A 20818-nucleotide genomic window follows, 5' to 3' on the forward strand; every position below is an offset into this window, starting at 1 on the left:
TAAGTTAAGTTAACGTTAAGTAAGTTAAGTAAGTAAGTAAGTAAGTAAGTAAGTAAGTATAAGATAGAAGAAGAAGAAGANANANANANAGAAGAGAGAGAGAGAGTTGCCAGATTTTGAATTAATAATTGAAAAAGGTATGTTTCAGTAAAAAGCAACGAATTCTAAATATTCATCTAATATGCAAAATTTTATTCCATTGAGAACAGAGGTAGAGAACATTTTTGTAAATCTCTTTGGCATTCAGTATTAAGTTCTAATAAAATGTATAGGTCGATTATAAAAAATTTATCACGTAAAAAAAGAGATATGTCTTAATTTTCTTTTTTTATACAAATATATCAACTGGACATACCTATGAATTTATGCGATTTGTCTTAAATTTTTAAGACAAATTAGCCTATTAACTGTGAAAGTGATGTTAATCACGATCCTCTCGAATTACACTCTCTGCAAAACGAACAAAAAAGTTTTAATGACAATGATGCCATCACTTATTCACATACGCAGCTGACAGTCTGTATGTGCAATTTAAAAAAACGTAATAAATACACAGGTGCAATATAATTAGTATAATCGAATGCACTTTTATACCAAAGTGCCTCCAGTGAATGTAATAAAATTTGTGATTGCGATATTCGTAACTAGAATATAGGAACTACTTTTAAGATGCTAGATTTAAGAGCTATGAAAATTTTAATTGACGGAATAAATTTATTGATAAAACTATAGAATCCATTGCGTGCCTAAAAAATCGATTTTGATAATAATAATCTCGTAGCTTAAATAACATACTATCACTGAAGCGCATAATTAACTTTCAAGCATTGCGACGTATCGACTTCCATTGCAAATTACGGTCAGCACAGCGTATCGTGATAGACATATATATTTATAAATATATTATAACAGAACATTATACAAAACAACAAGCATTTCGGCAGTAGCCGCTATTGACTCGATTTCTCTCTTGTAGTATACATATATACTAATAACAATATATATATATATATATATATATATATATATAACATAAGAGTTAACGTCATTTTAAATATAGCTAATTAACTACTAACGATTATCTTACATTGCCATATCGTCTTCTCATTCACGAATATAATAGTAAAAAATTGGCTAGTTTGGTAGATAAAAAGGTACGCATATTCATTGTACATCGTTCATTGATTGACTTTCTTGTGCGCTTTCATTTTCCACCTGCATAAGATGAGGTAGTTCAGCTTTCGTAGCCAACTCCAATGTGTGCATCCATCTATAAGTTTCATGAATATATAATATTAGTATTATTCATTTATTTACACAAGATACAAATTATTCGAACAATTTTGATACTCACTTTTCTTTGTCCTCTTGAGAAGATGCTTGGAGATAATAATATTTTCTCGAATGATGCATCTTAAATGCTCTTATCCGATCTTTCGTGTTCAAAGGGTCTTCATCGGGTAATTTTGTACCTTCCGTAACCATAAATCCCGGCATAGGCGTCGCTGTCATGGCCATACTTTCTGATTCGGATTTGAATGAATACAAAACGAAGTCAACGTGCAATGCGAACCATCGTTTTGTCCAAGGCTTACTGGCCTGCGTCTTTAGTAACAGGTATCCGGATAATACTGATGGCGCACTCGCCGATACTTGTAGTAAACTTGGCACTGGTCCAGACGGTGACGACGGTGATTTGGTGAGCGGTTGAGTGAGCGCGGCATGACATAATCTGCATACTCTCATATTCTTATTGTCTTCAAATAATAATTTCTGATTTGAGCATTTACTGCAAACCACCTGGAAAAAGACAAAATTATCACAGAGATGTTGAATAACCATTATTATAAAATAATTTGTCACGAGAGATTAATCTTCATAATACATACTATTCCACAAGCCCGACAATTGTGCTTTCGCTTCATCACAGAAAAACTAACTTCGCAAACCATGCACCTAGTTACATCATCAGTTTTAACCAAAGAAGTTTTAACATTCCCAGTTTTTAGGCTAGCTTTACGTCTCATGATCTCTTGCATCGTTTGGAACAGTGCATCCAGCCATGCTGCTTTTTCCGCGACAGCATGTGTATATAATTCGACACTTTTATTTTCATCCCTTATATAAAAAGTATTTGCGGTTTCTAGATTGTCTCCCTCAATTACTTGTAAATTTTCCACCATAAATTTAGCTCTTAATCGATACATAGGACCGGGTATCAGTCTTATTGAGCAGAGTAATAATAAATCACTAAACTGGAAAGAAATCAATAGTTGAATATCCATTTTATAAATATTAACATACTTATGTAAAATAATAATTACCAAAAACAAATGTCTCTCTTGATGATCGCCACTACGCGCTGAAATTTTCACTATACGTCCTTCTTTTATTAGTTCGCGAGTCGCACTGACTAGATCAGTTGCATCGTATATACTCTCTTGAATTTCCAGAAGTTTTTTAAATTTATCGATTTTTTTCATTGCTTCATTTGTATGATTTGCAGCGGTTGATACTAACTCCAGAGCCTCTGAAATTTAACATTACAAATATTTTTCAATAAACAATCATAATTCGTAAAAATATAGATTACACAATATTTTGAAAAACAAAAGATATGTATTTTTGTAATTTTACTTACTTTTTGTGTCTTCATAATCTGGATTGTCGTCAGTGAGATTTCGTAAATAATCCTTGAGAAGTAGCTCGTATCGCGGCAGCCTCTGTATAGGACTCAACATATGATGTGCTAACGATAATTTAGCGCATTCATTGAGCTTCTGAATTTCATTAACAATCGCTGCAAATCTGGGAACTTTATTCTGCAATGTGCTTATCAAATTCATGGCATAATCAAAATTCTTTACATACTCTGTATACATTTTAAGAAATGGTGCAAAGTTCTTCATTATGTCACCGATTCTCGGATTTGAATCCCAACATTGCATTCTCTCTTCAAATTGCGGCAATAGAAAATCGTTGTGGAATTTATAAATAGATTTAATATTTGAAAACATGTGTTGGACAGTCTCTGGAGGGAACATTGGATGCGCTCTGTTTTCCTGATCGACTCTGAATTGGAACACTTGATCGATCAGATGCAGAATATTCACATAATTTTTTTCAGTCGCTAGTAACTCTTGTGCTACACGTAATGCTTTCTTTCGTTTCGAATCAGGCGAACCTTTCTTCGCTAGTAGTTTAGGCTCCGATATCAACTCTTCCGTATGATCAGCCACTATGGCAGAATCTGTTTCTGAAGATCTAGTTTCTTCTGACTCTTCTTCACTCTCGGATTCGCTTACCGCGTAGGTATCTAATGTATACTGATGAGACCTTCTTTCTGAAGCTACGTACCTGTATATACATTTTTAAAGATACAAACTTAAAAAAATTGTTTAATCAAAGATATATAAATTACATTACTCTTTTCATGAGATCTTTACACACCTGCTACTTCTATACTCTAGAACACTATGCGACATTTTAATATAAGACGTTTCCGTTGAAGTTTCTTCATGCCTCGTAATATCGATGCATTCAGCGGGTGTGGAAGCGGACATGACGAAGGACTGAAATCGCGGAAAGCCACCGAAACTGGCGATCCTGTGGAAGGAATGTCTGACGTAGCGTTGCTCCTCAACACCTGTTGCTGTATCCGAATCTTGCGAGTTCCCATTTTCGTTGGTTGTGCTCTGTTCCGCTGTTTTGGAATGTTCGTTCTCCTGCTGAAATTCCTGTTTGTCCTCTGTGATTTCTAGATCAGTATAAAATGTGCTAGTAGGCGAGCTGTTTTTCGAACCGAACATTTTGAATCCCTCGGTCATCCGATTACTACCGTCTCCAGGCTCTGGGAATAATCGCGTCATCCAGGATGAGAAGTCCCTCAGCTGACTTCGTTGCATTCTACGGTCAGTGTTGCTAATTGTAGACAATTATCGCATATCTTGTACATAGGAACAATTAGGACACGAACAGAAGAAATGATACGGCGAGAATATATGGCATGTGAATGTTACAATGTATACTATGCGTAGAATTTAGAAATGAAATAAGTATAAAATTAAAAGAATAATATATTAATATTATGGATATGTTTGGCTTTCGTAATATTTCACTAATAGTACAATTTTACGAGCTCTTCAAATAAATGTTGCCACGAATCGTTGCAAATTACTAAGGATACTTTAATACTGATAGTTTCTTCTTTAACTTTTAACAATAAATATAAAGAAACTTTGTTCACGCGCGTGTTGTTTCTTATCGCAATGCTGACTCAATTAATCTACTTGAAACTTTTTTCTTTATGACGATAAATAATGTCGTTAATTCATGTTCATATTGGCATATCGCAAATCTATCACGCTTCAAATTCCACGCTGATTTTCCGGTGCAAACATTACGGAACATTTTATTTAATAAATATATTTTATTTAATAAATACATTTTATTTAATAAATGATCTTGACTCTCTCTAAAATATATATAATATTTTCATGGTGGTTCCGAAAAACGAGTGCGCGATAGATCTCTTTGGAGAGGCTATTTAAAAACGCATCCTCCTCTTAGATCAATCCATTACGCTAAAATTAACGTGCCGGCTCGTTCCAGCGTGCGGACGAGAACGCTCACGTCGGCATCACTAATTGACACTCGGCGTGATTTGAGTAGAACGAATGAACGAATAAACGAACATGCAGACGAACGTGTGCCTGCAAACGAGCGTAAACATACGATTCTTGCAACATACTCGCGCATTAAAAGACACGAGAACGAATTCAAAGAATTTTTTAAAATTTGTTCTTTTTGAATGATACATAAAAAACGTGAAAGTATAAGTCTCGATTGAATATTGCCTCTTCTAACAATTGATGGACTCGAAAATATACGCTCTTAGTATTAAATTTTCAGCTTAATTTGTCGACGAATATCATTGCTCAACGTGCCTAGACTCGCCGTTTTCTGATGCTGCATCTGCGATGTAAATACAGACGACTATTATTATCTTATATCAACGCATCGGTGTCGTCAGACCAGCAGAATGAATACACGACTATCCTCAAACGATTAATAGGCCGGGATTCACTTTAAAACGATCTCAAATGCGGCTTTCCACTTTGCACTTTACGTCCTGTTTCTAGTCACTAGAGAGAAGTGGAGACTTATCTAAATTTATTTATAACGGCACAGAAGCCCAAGGAGCAAATCGTCCCTGTGGAGAATGAAGAACATCGCCTTGAGGTAACATCGAATTAGTAATATTATTTAAAGCAGTAAAATTATTTATTTTCATTCATCGCTGTCTTAAAAATTAAAATTTTTTTTACGAGAATAAAATAATAAAATAAATATATATATTGAAATAAATATAATTTTATGACTCCAAGAACAAATCAAATATAAATAAATTGCCTGTATGAGCCTCCATGTTTATTAATTGTTTGCAAATTTCTTACCGTTTTATAAAAATATTATTTATACATTAACAATCGTGGAAGTTCATATAGCCAATTTCCTTATGTTTAATACAATAAATCCATAATTTGTATGAGATCAAAAAAAGAAACAGATATCTCAAATGAACTTCATAAATTATACTCTTATCTTATATTCATTTGGATTATAAAATCTTAACTTAGCATTTCCAGTAGATTTGACATTATCATACTGATAAATATTAGGTGTGGAAAAAAGTTCGTGGCGTTTTTTTTAATGCCATCTAACGGGAAAAACGCCACGAACTTTTTCCCACACTTAATAGATGTAATAATTAATGCATTTTATCTAAAATCAGATTTTACTGTCTCTAGACTACAATTTAGAATATAACTAGCAAACAGGTACATTATAAAAAATAAATTAATTAAAAAAATATTTTAAAAGATCAAATAAATGTTTGTTCTGCTCTATTTTAATTCTCACTATTAGCTTTAAGTTCCTTTCCTCTTTTTTTATAATCAAGACAATGTTGTGTTTTAAATACAATAAATAAAAAAAGATTCTCGATTTATTAAAATAAGATAAAAAATTTTGAAATTAAAAAAAGATGACACTCTAAAAATAGAAATTATCTATTTACATCTAGTGCACCCGGTTAACACAGAATTGATGGGCAAGACAAGTGGCAAATTAATCGTCTACCTTGAACCTTCAATTGAAAAAAATCAAGAAGAATGTGAATCAAAGTGATTTGTTATTCTCGATCAATTTCGCGGAGCAAGATGTTCCGACTCCAAAAATATCGAATGCTGTAAGTCAAGGGATAAAGGGATGGCAGGTGTACATGGCTTCGTCATAAGGTACTACGCCCTTCGCCTTCTAGTGGGATCCTGTTGACCGGCGCGAATCTATATTCGCGATCTGCATTCTCTCCTACGGTTGAAAATTAAACACGGGATTTACGTCGATGCTGCGCAGCGAGCAAAAACGGAAGAGGAGCACGTGAGAAGCAAAGAGGAAGACACAGGGAAAGAAAGAGACACAGAGATCGCGCTCAAATACCATCATTACCTTTTACCTCGGGATCGCTCGTAGTGTAGCAGAACAGCAACAGGCGCACGCGGATCGGCGCAAGCATAATGATCGTTTAGGCGAAGCGAAGCTTTGATTTAGATCGATATTTCTTTCAAGCTTAATGCTTAACGAAATCACCGGCGTCCATGGTCGAACGAACGGCTGATTAACGGGTTACCGCATCACGATAGTCGACACTGTGTATATATGTACCCGCGTTCGCGGTAATTAACGACGTGACTGACGTGAGGTTGACGTAACGGAGCCGAGCTTGAATGCGCTGGGACCCGATTAGATAAGAACAAATCACGATGGAAACACCGAAATGTTGTTTCAAGTTACACCATGCACTTGCCGAAACGCCGATGTAAATTTATAACGCCAAAAGGTACCAGCGACAAGGTATGATGATTTAACACTGGTTCGTCTGGGATGTCTGAGTTCGTCTGACGGATCGCGTCGATACTCGCCACTCGGTGATAGGCTGATGAATCTTCGCGACGCCAACGACGTCGACGACGATACGCATAACTGAAAAATCATTTCGTGATAGCACAGTTAGATAAGTAAGAAATTTCATCAATTCTCGGATGATAACATAGATATCATTCACAGATAATGAAACAAAAGATGCAGAAGTTTTAAATTAAACAAATAATCGAACATTATTATACATATTATACACATGCATATACTATAATAAATACTATAATAAGAATAATACGATAAGAAAAATACTATAAAATTAATATTATATATATTTATGCTACATATTTTATACAATCTTTATAAATCATAAAATAACTTATTAATCAAATTTTTCCAGTTTTAAAGCTTTCAACATAAAATAATAGTAAAATATTAAATATTATATTTTATTTATTTATTTTTTTTGTTTGCAATAAAGCCAATGTAAAGGATTTTTCTGTAAAGAATAGACTATCGCGTTTAGTACATATGCAAAAATAATTTACATCGATTCAATGTAGTATCTCTCGGCATTGAAAAAAATGCATCAAGTTAGAAAGATGCATATATTTTTGACTCTATATAATAAATATGCAATAACGATGATCATAATAATAAATCATTTGTTTCTACTTGCATAAAAGTTATCACAAAATTCACAATAAATCATAAGATAGATAATAGTCGCACAAGAAATAAGTACTATAATCAATAATACGAATATTGCTGCGAGACTCGTGCAACACGCAAATACATACGTATCAGATCATAGATAAAAACTTAAAATAATTCACAATAGAAGAAATATTTAACAACTCATATATACAATGAAATCTAAAGATATTAATAACACAGTCTGTAATATTGTTTCTCGTAGTTATTAATTATATATTTTATTTAAATCGCTTTCTCTATTATTTATACAGTGTCTTCTAGATTTTTTTGTACCCTTTGCCACTTCGCCACCATACTCGACATCTCCTTATGCTTTTTGCTGTTGCTAATCCTCGCCTAAAAGTATGAATTTAAATATTTAACTTATCGATCGATATATGTTAATTCATTTGACTTTTTCATCATTGAAATATGTATACTGAAAGAATTTCTGAACAATTTTATTGTTTTAAAAAGATTTACTTTGTTGTATACAAATAATTGGATAACTTTCATTTGCAAAAATTACTGGATATATTTAATCTAATAGCATGAAAAATTGGAATATGTAAAATTCACTTTTTCTATAATACTTTTTACTACTTTTATGCCAGGAAAATGGTACCGAAAGAAATAAATATGATGAAGCAGAAGCGCTACCTTTTTTTTCTTCCGTTCTTTCATCGTTATATCGTTTGGCATAGTTTCCAGTTCCATTTCCGGCTTTGCTTCTTCGGTCGAGATAGATACTTGCTCCGTTATCGTAGCAGCGATATCCTGAAGTTGTCCTGTTCGTTCTGTTTCCGTCTTCTCAATACGCGCAATATCGTTGTAAAAGGAATCAAGCGCAGATCCCAAAGATTCCTTCGAGGCCTTGACTGGCGGTTTGGCGATGATTTTGTTATTCGTGTAAATTGGCGCATATCCCACCATGAATTGAATTGCACTCTGTCCACTGTGTTTGTTTGCAACTGCGATTGTCTGCTAACAAATAAATAAATTATACGTACTTGCATAAATAAAACTCTTTCACATGTACATTTATATACATTCTATACTTGTTTTTCTTATGTTTGTTATATTCCTATTATATAAGAAAATATATTTAATTGTATATTTATCAATGCATTTTTTTTCATATACTTATATTTTGTTGCATGATATGTAATATCGTATTTCTTGTAGCATGTTTCTACATGACATCTAATTATTAATATTCAAGCATAGAACTTACGTTATGTAAATGTTGATGAAAGGTTGGATAATGAACAAATGGTTCCTGGAGCAGACCCGCCTGATGGCTTAGAATAGGTATTGTTGGATCACCAATCGAAGGTGCGTAAATCGTATTACTTGGTTGCGATGCCGCATTATATATTATCCCTTTCAAGGTAGCAGCTTCATAGGATGTCTCCGGCAAGTCCACTCCAGGTGGCAGAGGTTCCATATTTGTGTGATTCAGAGGTATTGAAGTTTGAGATGACACAGCTACCTGTGGATGTGCGTAGGGTAAAGATTCTAAGGCAGGATTTATCACCTGTGTGTCCGTAGTAATAATTCTGTCTGTAAACAAAAAACAACAAATCTTTCAATTGTATTTTACTATAATTAAATTATATTTAAGTATTAATAATTATATTATTTTCATAATATAATTTTAAAAAACTAATTGATTTGCTAATACATACAAATAGTGCTATAATACGAATAATAAATCCCATTGTATTAATATTGATAATTCATTACCTTTTCCTAAACGCTTCCTCTTTGCGTCCAAAAATTTATCGTCGGACTTGTCCCTTTTCCTTTTGTCCTTCTTCAAATCTTCCGCAAATATTCTCGGAGGCGGTGGTGGACTTGGATTAGATATCTGTGGAGGAGGTGGTGCTTCCAAAGTTACAGGACGTCTATCTGCTATATTTTCTTCATCTGCTTTATTATCATCCATTTCTTCAGTTTGTTTTTCCTTAATTTTTTTTGTCCCAGGTGATTCTAATATAATAGTGATGAAGTAGGTTAGATAATTTATATATTTCTATTGTTGTAAAGAGTATCTTACGTCCATAAATGACATACCTGTGACTAATAATTCTTCTGACTCTGGTGGCGGAGTAGTGCATAATTCCATCTCTTCAGTACCACCGGCAATACCGGTGTCAGGATAAGTCCACTGTAATGTCCCAGTGGATGTATTGTGATAGTAATACCGCTTATGTGACCTAGAAAAATCCCCCGACCAAAAATGGAATACATGAGACATCAGTGATGATAATGTAATTTCTTATTGTAATTCTCTATATTACATGACTCTATGTTACATTCAATACACGCTTAAATAATGTTTCCATGGTGAAACATTCGTTGCGGTGTACTCGCATCACCGGTTTCTTAAACGAAAGCAAAAATTAATAGAACATAATCTAGTAATCACTCCTACCTGCAATGTCGTATCTCGTTTTTACTCGACGAAGGCCTTTCTTTACAGGAGAGATGGGAGATGTAATTATGTAATTATCAGAGTATGTTCTCTCTCTCATAAGGGACATTAATGAGAGATTACAGCAAAGTGAAGGAGAAGTGAGGTATCATGACTGAAGTGCAGGGAAAATAATAATGAAAATTAAATCCTAATATCTGGTTTATTTGCGATCAGCATGTTCCAAGGATTACCAGATATTGATAAATATAATAGATAGGATAATACTTACATTGTTAATCGTTGTTCATTATCAAATAGATTAACGGATAAAATTAATGTCAGATAAATTTCTTATACACTTTGAAGCGTGTGCGTAAACATAACATAGTTTTTTTATTTCACATTTTATTAAAAAATTAAATTTAACAAGATAAATATCTTATATAATTGTATTCATAACAATATTCGTTTGCTTTGATAAATAACACAAAATTAATCTTTATATGCATATAAATATAAAAAAAAATTTTCTCAATTAATAATTCCCTTTAAGTCACAATAAAAAAAAATAATTTTTCTTTTATTTTAAATAATTATCAGTCAACAATAACATAAAATGTTCTGTTAAATATAATTAAATGAAAGAAAATATTTGGTTGAAGCGGATCTTAGTGCTTAAATACATATTTCTTATGTGAATTTATACATTCTGATTCTGCATATCATCGATACTTCATGCGCGCCGAAATCTTTTTCGGTCTTAAAACGCATCCATGAGCAGAATCAGAATAATAATATCACTTATTAAATTGTACAAGCAATTTAATAATTTTTTGTGCTAATAAGCATCTTTTACAAAAATATTAATCGTCATACGTTAATGGATTCGGTTAAATATTTTTATAATCATTCACTAAAGCGATACATTTTTTGCTACGTATCATTAATACATTATTATACTAAACGCGAATTATTTCTGTTGTGATCAAAGAATGAGAGTTCTTTCACTTTTTTGCGTCTTCTTGTCTTCATTTTAATAAATGTTACTTTAACCTTGCACTTCTCTCAAACTATTCATAGCACAAATATATCCTTAAGCCAAGTAACATACTTGTTACTCGATTATCGCTTCTACTATCGTAGCATTATGTTAAAAATATGTATCACTCAACACGTATTAATTATCACATTGACAGTATCACAAAACCAAAGACTTGATTCAGCACTAAGAGGAAATGTTACACTTCGAGACCGTAATTTTTACGAGCTTTGCACCTTCACTTAAGCTAAAATAACTATTGTGTATGGAGTAATAAAATGTATCATTGCTGCATCATTGTTCTAAATTAAAAGAAAATGTATCTACTGAATATTAAGACTGTATACAATCATTGTATATAATGCAACATTGGTTATTTATAAATTAATATTTACTTGAATATTACTAAATTAATATTTATGACCTATTTTAACTTGAATTAATTTGTAGAAAAATATAAATTGTATGAAAGTAATAAATTAAAAATATATTTGAATGTAAATTAGAACTTGTGAAACGTTCTAATTAATAATTAATAATTAATAATAAAAAAACGAAATTTATATAGTGTGCATCCTACAAAAAAAAGTCATAAATATTAAACTGTTCAGTTTTTTTTTAATTAGTATATTAAACCTTTTATTAATTAACTAATTTGCACTTAAATTCTTACTAAAAATAAACTTTTCAATGATGGATGAAATTATAACAGTAGCAGTACATGGCAATTGTATATGTATGTGAGAGTTTGTATAAATATATAAAAAAAATATATAAATATATTTCGTTGTATAAGTTAATGATACATTTAAAGCCATTAAACATAAATATCTCCCTTTATGAGGTACCTATATTTATATTAAAAAATGCAAATTGCATACGGAATACCATACCTATCCCATTGACATAGCCAACCAGCTGGTGCCGCATCTTGCTCTAGTCTTTCCAATTCATGATTTGTATTAGTTAGCCATTTTTGAAAGTAACTGTCATCTAAGCTGTTTGCCATCCATGCAGTAGATAATGTCTATAATAAATACAGTAATTTATATTAATAAAATTCATATCAATTGTTAAATGATTAAAAACAGTGTAATATAATAAAAATAAATAATAAAATATGTAAAAATGAGCACTAACTTGTAGTTGAATTTGCATTGTTTGAACAGCAGAGACACTTTCTCTTCCTTCGGAAAGAAATTTCAATTTCTCTGTTATAATCTGAGACAAGTTATTCAGTTCCTCGTTGGCTTTTTCCCCGATAACGTTCGATATTGTTTTGTGTTCTACAGATACTTCCGAATCGCAATCTTCGATTTTCAAACTGATCTTTTCTTCAGTTTTAATACTAATGCACTGCTCTATTTCCTTATGCTCTTCATTGGATTCTCTTTGGTTTTCTGTACAAAATTGATTATTGATATCCGCATCACCATCCTCGGCATTGTATGAAGTAGTTTCACTACTCATAAGATCACTGCTGTTATCATCTCGAATTGTATTTTCCTGATATGTATTATTACTTTGTTTAACTTTAGTGGATGTAACTGAAATTATAGAGAAAATTATTTATTTATGTAAAAATATAAAGAGATGTAAATTTTTGTTATATATAATTACTAAAATAAAATTAGATAATATAATTGATACCATCAAATGCTATTCGCTTCTTTCTTTGGAAAGCCTTGCCACACACTTGCATATCTTCCAAAAATATATTTGTCTTGGCTTTATCTTCGTCCGGCTTTAATTCCTTTTCCTCCATTCTTTCATTATCATTTTTTGTCTCTTGAGTATCTTCATTATTATCACTACACTGATCGGAAGCTTGTACATTGCCAGAATTTTTTGCGGGAACATCATGGGTATTTTTTAACAAGTTCGTTACATTTACGTATTCTTCATTCTGTGCAATCGGAAACAAAGGTTTTGTCTCTTGCTTGGGCCTAACTTCCTCTTCTCCATCTGAATCATCTCCATAACCAGGTACTAAAGACACGTGAAGACCTAATTTCGGAATTGTGTTATGCACATTAATATCCTTCCTATTTTTGTTTTCCATAAGGAATTCTTTTTCGCCTTGAACTACACTAGTCTTGCTGTCAGATTCAATTATTTCACGCTCGTCAAGTTGTTCAAGATGACTTGTAGAATTTGATGTATCAATCGAATCAGATTTATATGAATGAAACAAGTTTTTAATAGGTGATTGTATTCCCGTTGGACAGAAAGCAGGTCCAATTTCACCACTTTTTATATATGATGTTGAGTTGGACTTTCCAGATTCAGATAAAGGTGTTGAGATCTTATTTTCATCTGAAGAATTATTTTCATCCTCCGAATCACTTCCATCACTACCGAAAGATGTTATCATTTCTATCCGTCTATAAAATTGAAATGTTTTTAAAAAATGAAATATATTTTTTAATTGTGTCAAAATAGTATAAATCTATTTGAAATATAATTTTTGCTATACCCATCGTCCGAATCATCGTCCTTTGTCGGAGATTCATTATTGATTTCCGGTATGCTTTCCGAATTACATTTTTTAGAAATTTCATTATGCAGAAATCTGTTGCGATTCCTTGCTACTACTTCCTGTGGTATCATGCCTTCCGGTATATTTGTTTGGGATTGCCGATCTGCAACAGATACTCATCGATATCATTTCTTTTTAAAATATTAAAAGTAGAAAAGTTTATAAATGACAATTACATTTGATAGATGAAAAGTCGACCCAGTGTGGTCCCTGAATAGGATGTTTTGCTGAGGGTCCTACTTCTGATTGTTTTTGTAAGCGTAATTCCTCTGGCATGTCCCATGTTACCTCATTAGTTTCAATATGCCAATAATAAGGATAACCAGAAAATTTGTCATAGCATTCTTGCCACACTAAAATACAGATATTCAAATATTCCACAATAATATTTGTAATATATAGTCTATCATTTTTATTTAAAATCCTTACATGTTCGTTGACTTGTATGACATGCAGATCGTGGAACTGCTTTAGTAGCTAAACCTTGTTCAGCAATGTTTGGTACAGGTTGCTCAGGGGCAATAAGTTGAATTTCCTATAAGAAACATACATAAATATAATTTTTTATACAAAAAACTTATCATCAGTAATACCTTAAGGAAATCGTTGACTTGATCATCCAATTTATGTGTATCTTTTTTGGGATCTTCTGTGTCACTGTCAGAGTTGTACTGGCACAACATATTAGCCAATGGATTATTGGCTTCATTTTGTACGGGTTGTACACTACTTATTGATTTACACTTGCCTATAATAATATAAGGTAAATAAGATGATGGCACACTATGCATTAATGCTCAATGTTTTATTATATAATAATTAATTTTAGCAAAGTAAAACGATGGGGAAAAAAATTAAAATTATCACTAACTATAATTAGTACATCAACTAAAAACAAACATTGATATTTACTTTGCGAGTATTCGCCATAACTGCCTTGCGGCTTGTTGAATGTCAGGACCGGTCTTCTTTGACGTCGCTTCATAATACGAAAAATAACGATGTAAAGGCAAAATGTGACTGCGATACAGAATTCCGTAAGAAATTTGCAGTACACAATGTGCGCTTGATCAACCTCTGTCCCTACTCATACACGTTTCTACGTAGAGCCATACACGTGCACGTATCATTTATGTGAAATAGCTAATGACGATGCGTTTTCCCGTACACGATTAAATAATTGAAAATAATTATCACACAAACTTTCAAAAACTATGATACTCTAAATATTGCTTCATAAATTTTAAAGCTAACCTAACATCCGAACGATCGAGTCGTTCTATGTTCTATGTTGCCCTCTGTATAATGTATTTCAGAAGTGACCGAAGCGACGAAAATGGATGACAATTCGATTAATTTACAACTTTCGGATGTCGAGGCAGGGCGCAGCACCTTACCGATTTCTGATTTCTTATTCCGAATTATGTTGAATCAGCTGAATCCGAATGATAATCATCTGACAGCTGAGGATTAGAAACTTCTGCACAGTTATAATAAATTAATACATTTTCTGTTTAATTTTAATCCTAAATATATTGAAGTCAATAACGTTCTCTGAAAAAGCACAATATGCTGAACGATATGCCGAAAAGATTATTAAGAAGTTCTGAAAGTACAGAGGTAAAATATTTCAACGTCTAGTTATCAGCAATAATATTAAGTTAATCATAAAAATGTTCAATGTTCTTAGGTCGATGTACGTGAAGATGAAGAACAAATCACTAAATTTCAAGAAATTATTGATTTACTTGTCGCTGCAGGTTACTTTAGAGCACGAATAAAAGGTTTATCAAATTTCGATAAGGTTTGTGATCTTCAATTTTTATTTTACTTTTATTCAATTTATATATATATATAATTTCAAAAATAATTTATTCGATTAGGTTGTCGGTGGTATGACCTGGTGCATAGAGTCATGCAATTTTGATGTAGATGTGGATTTGCTTTTTCAAGAGAATCTTACAATTGGTCAAAAAATGTATGTATTATACATCATGTTAAATATATAAAATATAGATTTGAAAATATAGATTTTATTCAGGATATTAATTTCCTTTTATAATGTGTTATAACAAATCTTTTTATTTTGTAAATTCTGTTAGCTAAAAAATCTTTTCAATAATAACTTTAATATATAATTGTATAAAATATATATGTGTGTTGCAGTTCCTTGACAGAAAAAATTGTAGTTATGCTCCCCAAAATGAACTGTCCATATCGAATAGAACCACATCAAATACAGGGTCTAGATTGTATTCATATATTCCCAGTTATTCAATGGCTAGTAAAGCGTTCTATGGAAATGCGACAGGAAATGGCAGATTTTGTGAGAGCTTTTGCATTAAATCAGTTTCATAAAAAACATACTTTTAGTGAAGATTCTGAGATTGGAGCAACAGCTAATGACAACATTATCAAAAATTTACGTTCAGTTAAGGTATAAATTATTGTTCATAAAGATATTTGTAAAAACGCTGTGTAATTGAGATGCAATGTTTTTTATATTCTTTAATGTACATTAGAAAGCTTATGAACCACGGCGTTTATTCAAACAAAAAGAAGATTTTGTAAAAGATGAATCAAATAAGTTCATTGGTACAGTATTAGAATATGAAGCACCATTTGAGGCTGTTAAAAATACAACAATAACAGAAAGCAGTAATTCAAAAAATGAATCAAATAATGAAAAAAATGAAAAGGTATCATTTATTATAAATGCATCACTTTTAATTTATCCGTTTGAAATATATTGATATAGTAGAAAATTCATGCAATACAATTTACATTTTTTAGAACACCACTGAACAGATCACCGCTGCTTTATCCGTCATAGAAGAAAATTCGGTACGTAGATTTTTAAAAATGCTAAATTACATGTTAAGAGAGAAAAAGTGCTTTCGAGACTGATTCTAACATTTTTTATTAAGGGCAGCATATATATTTGCACATTTTATTTGTAATACTTTAAAAAAATATATTTAAAATTCACATGAAACGTATTATTTAAAATATAGTCACACTAAAAAATTATCCTTTTAATTATAAATTTTATAGTATTATTATTATATATTATTACTATTAATTTTTCATACAGATGCGTTTAAATGTATATACACTTGGAAACATTGTTGGTATACAAGCGCAAGAAATTGCTAAAGTGGCAGAAAAATATGCAACTATGACTACTTCTAAAATAGAGGTAAATGTAAATAAAATATATTTTTATGCAATATAATTAAAGCATATATTATTTTACAATGTAACGTTTTTATTAATACAGGATGGTGATGCAACAAATTCGTCGCGCGCTCTAATTGCATTACAGAAACAAAAAACAACATTGCAATCTAGAGTACGTAAGTTAACAAAAGAGAGAGATAACTTATCTAATAAACTTACTGAAATAGTAGAAAAGGTGAAAGAATATCGTACGAGAAAAGAAATCATTGAACGCTCGTTTAAAAAAATTCGCGAAATTGGAATTAATGATAATGACAGGTATTTAGCAGTAATAAAATTATAACTAATTATAAATAAAATATATATTAATTTTTTAAATATTAATAATTTTTCTTTTCGTATTAAATATGAAATATTTAATACGAAATATCACTTAAATATGAAATAAGAATTTTTATTCAACTTCTAGTACCTTCAAACGATTAGAGGAACTTCTATCTGTACATGAAGGATTAAAGGAACAAGAACATAATTTTCGAGAACAATGTAAATCGGACTTGAATCTTCTTCGAGGTATGTTACAAGAAATTGAAAACGGTGCTCCGATGGAAGAGGAAGATCGTGTCAAAGAATATGAAGAACAAAAAGAAATTATAACACGAGTGCGATTGCAATTGGCTAAAAAAAATAGAATTATTGCATCTTTAACGAGGCAATTAGACGATGTTCCAGGACGCTCTGAATTGACACAATATCAACGACGTTTCATGGAACTCTATAATCAAGGTTAACTGGATTAATTTTTATTTACAGACATAAGAACAATTCTATAATTTAAAAGTATCTATTTTGCAAAATTTAGATTAAAGAAGCATATTACAGTTTCAGCTAAACACAAAGAAACTAAACAATATTATACGTTATACAATACCCTCGATGATACAAAACTATATATAAGTAAGGAATTGTCGTTGCTGAATTCTATTCAAGATAATTATAATGAGTACGTATTATAAATATTATTTGTTTTAAAATATTCAGAGTCTTAATATATATATATACATATATATATATATATATATATATATATATATATATATGTGTGTGTGTAACTTAATATGTTTTATGACAGAGCTATGGCATCAACAAGTGGCAAAGAACAGTTCTTGAAACAATTTGAGACAATTGTTGCAGGAGTGAAGCGCAACAAAGCGATGGTAACATGAAAAAACAAATTTTCTCTTACTTCTATTCATATTCAATAATTCATATTCGATAAATTCTGCAGAGTCACAAAATAATTTGAAATAATTTTTTATTTAGGTGGAAAAACGGTGTACCGATGAAAAAGGAAGGCGAGATACGCTTAGTCGACAACTCGTCACTCTCGTAGAGCAGCAACGCAAATATGTTACGGCAGTTAGACAGCTTACTATTGAATGTCGCAAAAATGAAGCTTTATTGGCTCAACTTCGTGGTCCGTAAATTTCTCTTCATAAATGGAAAAATATTTATTCATGATATGAAATTATGATAAACTACTTTTAAATAATTTTATCTAATAAAAATTTAGCTGTTTGGTCCTTTCGTTATGTACGCAATGAATATATAATGAAAATTAATATGATGCCAGAAATACTTATAAACATAATATGTAACAGGAAGAGCAATAAGTCAGTGTGCAGTTTTTGATATTCTAAAATTTTTTAGCGCATCAAAAATCGTGCACTGACTCTTATTATCTTTCCTGTTTCGATTATTTTTCCGACAATTTTTTATGTATGTAGAGATATGGCAGTTCAAGAATTTCTCAATGCTATATATTGTAAATACTATACTACACATATATTGTATCTCAATACTATATATTGTAAATATATTTTTTAATGATATTCAATATAGAGACATCAACGAGATACTATTAAAAACTTACTCAATTTTAAATGGCAAATTTTCGGAGGTGTACAAATTTATATAAATTATCGATAATCAGTCAGGATTGCCACAGATCTGGAAAACCGGGAAAAAGTCAAGGAAATTACTTTATAAAAAAGAATTCATATAATCATTCAGTGGAAGCTCGAAAGAAAAAGGAAATTAATTGCAAATTATTAGTTTATGTTTCAATAAGATGAAGGAGGGCCTCTCATTTTTCCTAAATTAAAGTTTAATGATATATGATCGAAAAATTTGAAGTGTATTCAAAGACTATAATTTTGCTAGTGATTATAGAGACTTTGAAATATACTTACAGACTATAATAATAATTACGTTTGATAAAAATGGGCTGAAAATTTGCATTAAAAAAACACAACTAATTTCATTTTTATGCAGACGCATATTATAAGACAAAATTCGCTAAATTAACTTATTTGATATTCAAACATCCACTTCTTCAGAGATCAGTAGTGCGCGGGAAACAGTTTGCAGTTACAGGAAAAAAGCCCTCATTATCTTTGTCAGGTTTCTCTTTGGTAATGTCTATAAACAAATGATATATTTGATTTTTTCCATTTTTATTTTAGTATATATTTTATGTAAAAACACTGTTAAAATATTTGCTTTTTTACCCAATGAGACATGACAATGGAACCGATGTCAAATCGACGTTGATTCGATGTCAATTTGTTGATTCGACGTTAAAGCGACATTGATTCACTATCGATTCCATTATCATTTCTGGGTATATTTTTAATATTTCTTAAGGTTTTTAAATTATTCCAATTTTTAATTACTATATTTTTATGATGCATATTATATTATTATATAATTACATAATTATATTTTCATCGTGTTCCTATATTCACTGCTAGTATTGAAAATTTATATAGTATAACATGAATTATTGTTTATTATAAATTTTTCTGTACTGGTACTATAACTGACTGAGTGTATAAAAAAAAATATGATCTTTATAGACGTAAGGTGCATTCGAGGAAACGCTATTGTGTCATTCTATTCTTGTTTTATGCCTAATAAATAAGATAGACAAAGTAGTGCTAATAGCGTCTCCCCAAACGCACCAATAGCGCTGAATAGAACCAAACAATATAGGTAACACACAGGAATAAAATCGAAAATTGTAGATATATTATCCGATGGAAATATCCGTGGTTGCTAATAGTTCTAGGTATATACTTTGTGTACATAGTGGCGCCAGTAACGGCTAAACATTCTCTGATCTATCAAAGCAATTCATTAACGTCTTACATTAACACTTCGATTGTATTTACAACGTGAATATTTATTTTATGAAACATTAATGATCATTTTATAAAGTTAAGGAAGAGATATATATTGAATGATAAAATGGATATATCAGAGTTTTGCCGAAAATTGCCCAAAGTGGTAAGTATATTTTAAGTCAAATATAAGAACAGCGCTTATTGTAATAAATGAGTATTTATTTTATTTTATACTTCATAATCTTATATATCTTAATATACTAAATAATTAATTTTTTCTAATTATTAGGAACTTCATGCACATTTAAACGGTTCATTAAGTGTAAATACATTGCAAAAATTATATAAAATGCAACGCTCAGACACTACTTGTGATGAAACTTTTATGGATCTGAATACTACCAATTTCTCATCTTTAAGCGAGTACATAGGCTTTTTTTTATTTTTCTATAAAACATTGTGATTTGAGGTACTATATTGTTTAATAAAAAATGTGCTACATATTATTATTTTCTAGATGTTTTAAAATGTTTGACATAGCTCATGCACTAACAATTACACCACAAGCTGTATTTGTTGCTACTTGTGATGTGATAAAAGAATTTCATGAAGATAATGTGATTTATTTAGAATTAAGGAGCACACCTCGTGCTGTAAAGGATGTAATGACAAAAACAGAGTATCTTCAAGCCATAATAAAAGCTATCGAGTAAGTAACTATTCAATAATGTCTATATATTAGCTTGTATAACAGATTCTGATTTAAATGTATGTATATATATATATATATATATATATATATATATATATATATATATATA

General features: G+C 30.9%; 4 protein-coding genes across 4 annotated transcripts in view; 2 read left to right on the forward strand and 2 right to left on the reverse strand.

The window, feature by feature from the left end:
* Window positions 1-1164: 1164 nt before the first annotated feature.
* Window positions 1165-3905, reverse strand: LOC105625779 (FYVE, RhoGEF and PH domain-containing protein 4-like). The gene is made up of 6 exons (XM_012207451.1): window positions 3451-3905; window positions 2642-3357; window positions 2325-2530; window positions 1890-2255; window positions 1355-1800; window positions 1165-1270 (listed from the first exon to the last, which is right to left on the reverse strand). Exons 1-6 carry the CDS (start codon window positions 3903-3905, stop codon window positions 1165-1167), a joined length of 2295 nt encoding a protein of 764 aa, XP_012062841.1.
* Window positions 3906-7899: 3994 nt separating this feature from the next.
* On the reverse strand, window positions 7900-14617 carry LOC105626863 (formin-binding protein 4-like). The gene is made up of 13 exons (XM_012208508.1): window positions 14545-14617; window positions 14226-14380; window positions 14062-14167; window positions 13809-13985; window positions 13570-13735; window positions 12744-13477; window positions 12234-12640; window positions 11987-12120; window positions 9712-9854; window positions 9382-9627; window positions 8870-9198; window positions 8296-8619; window positions 7900-7992 (listed from the first exon to the last, which is right to left on the reverse strand). The coding sequence occupies exons 1-13, from the start codon at window positions 14615-14617 to the stop codon at window positions 7900-7902; spliced, it is 3087 nt and encodes a 1028-aa protein (XP_012063898.1).
* A 584-nt stretch (window positions 14618-15201) lies between these two features.
* On the forward strand, window positions 15202-18297 carry LOC105616984 (coiled-coil domain-containing protein 93). The gene is made up of 12 exons (XM_012198906.1): window positions 15202-15252; window positions 15323-15436; window positions 15516-15610; window positions 15799-16069; window positions 16155-16331; window positions 16426-16476; window positions 16727-16831; window positions 16913-17130; window positions 17282-17598; window positions 17695-17815; window positions 17945-18029; window positions 18136-18297. Exons 1-12 carry the CDS (start codon window positions 15202-15204, stop codon window positions 18295-18297), a joined length of 1767 nt encoding a protein of 588 aa, XP_012054296.1.
* A 1824-nt stretch (window positions 18298-20121) lies between these two features.
* LOC105618068 (adenosine deaminase-like protein) overlaps window positions 20122-20818 on the forward strand; it is a 1561-nt gene continuing 864 nt past the window's right edge. The window contains 4 exon segments of the mRNA XM_012199964.1: window positions 20122-20160; window positions 20287-20420; window positions 20515-20706; window positions 20752-20818. The exon segment at window positions 20752-20818 is cut by the window's right edge and continues 210 nt beyond it. Of these exon segments, the coding sequence (XP_012055354.1) occupies window positions 20122-20160; window positions 20287-20420; window positions 20515-20706; window positions 20752-20818 (432 nt within the window).

Source organism: Atta cephalotes (genome assembly GCF_000143395.1).
Source record: "Atta cephalotes unplaced genomic scaffold scaffold00001, whole genome shotgun sequence".
In the NCBI taxonomy this organism is placed as follows: domain Eukaryota; kingdom Metazoa; phylum Arthropoda; class Insecta; order Hymenoptera; family Formicidae; genus Atta; species Atta cephalotes.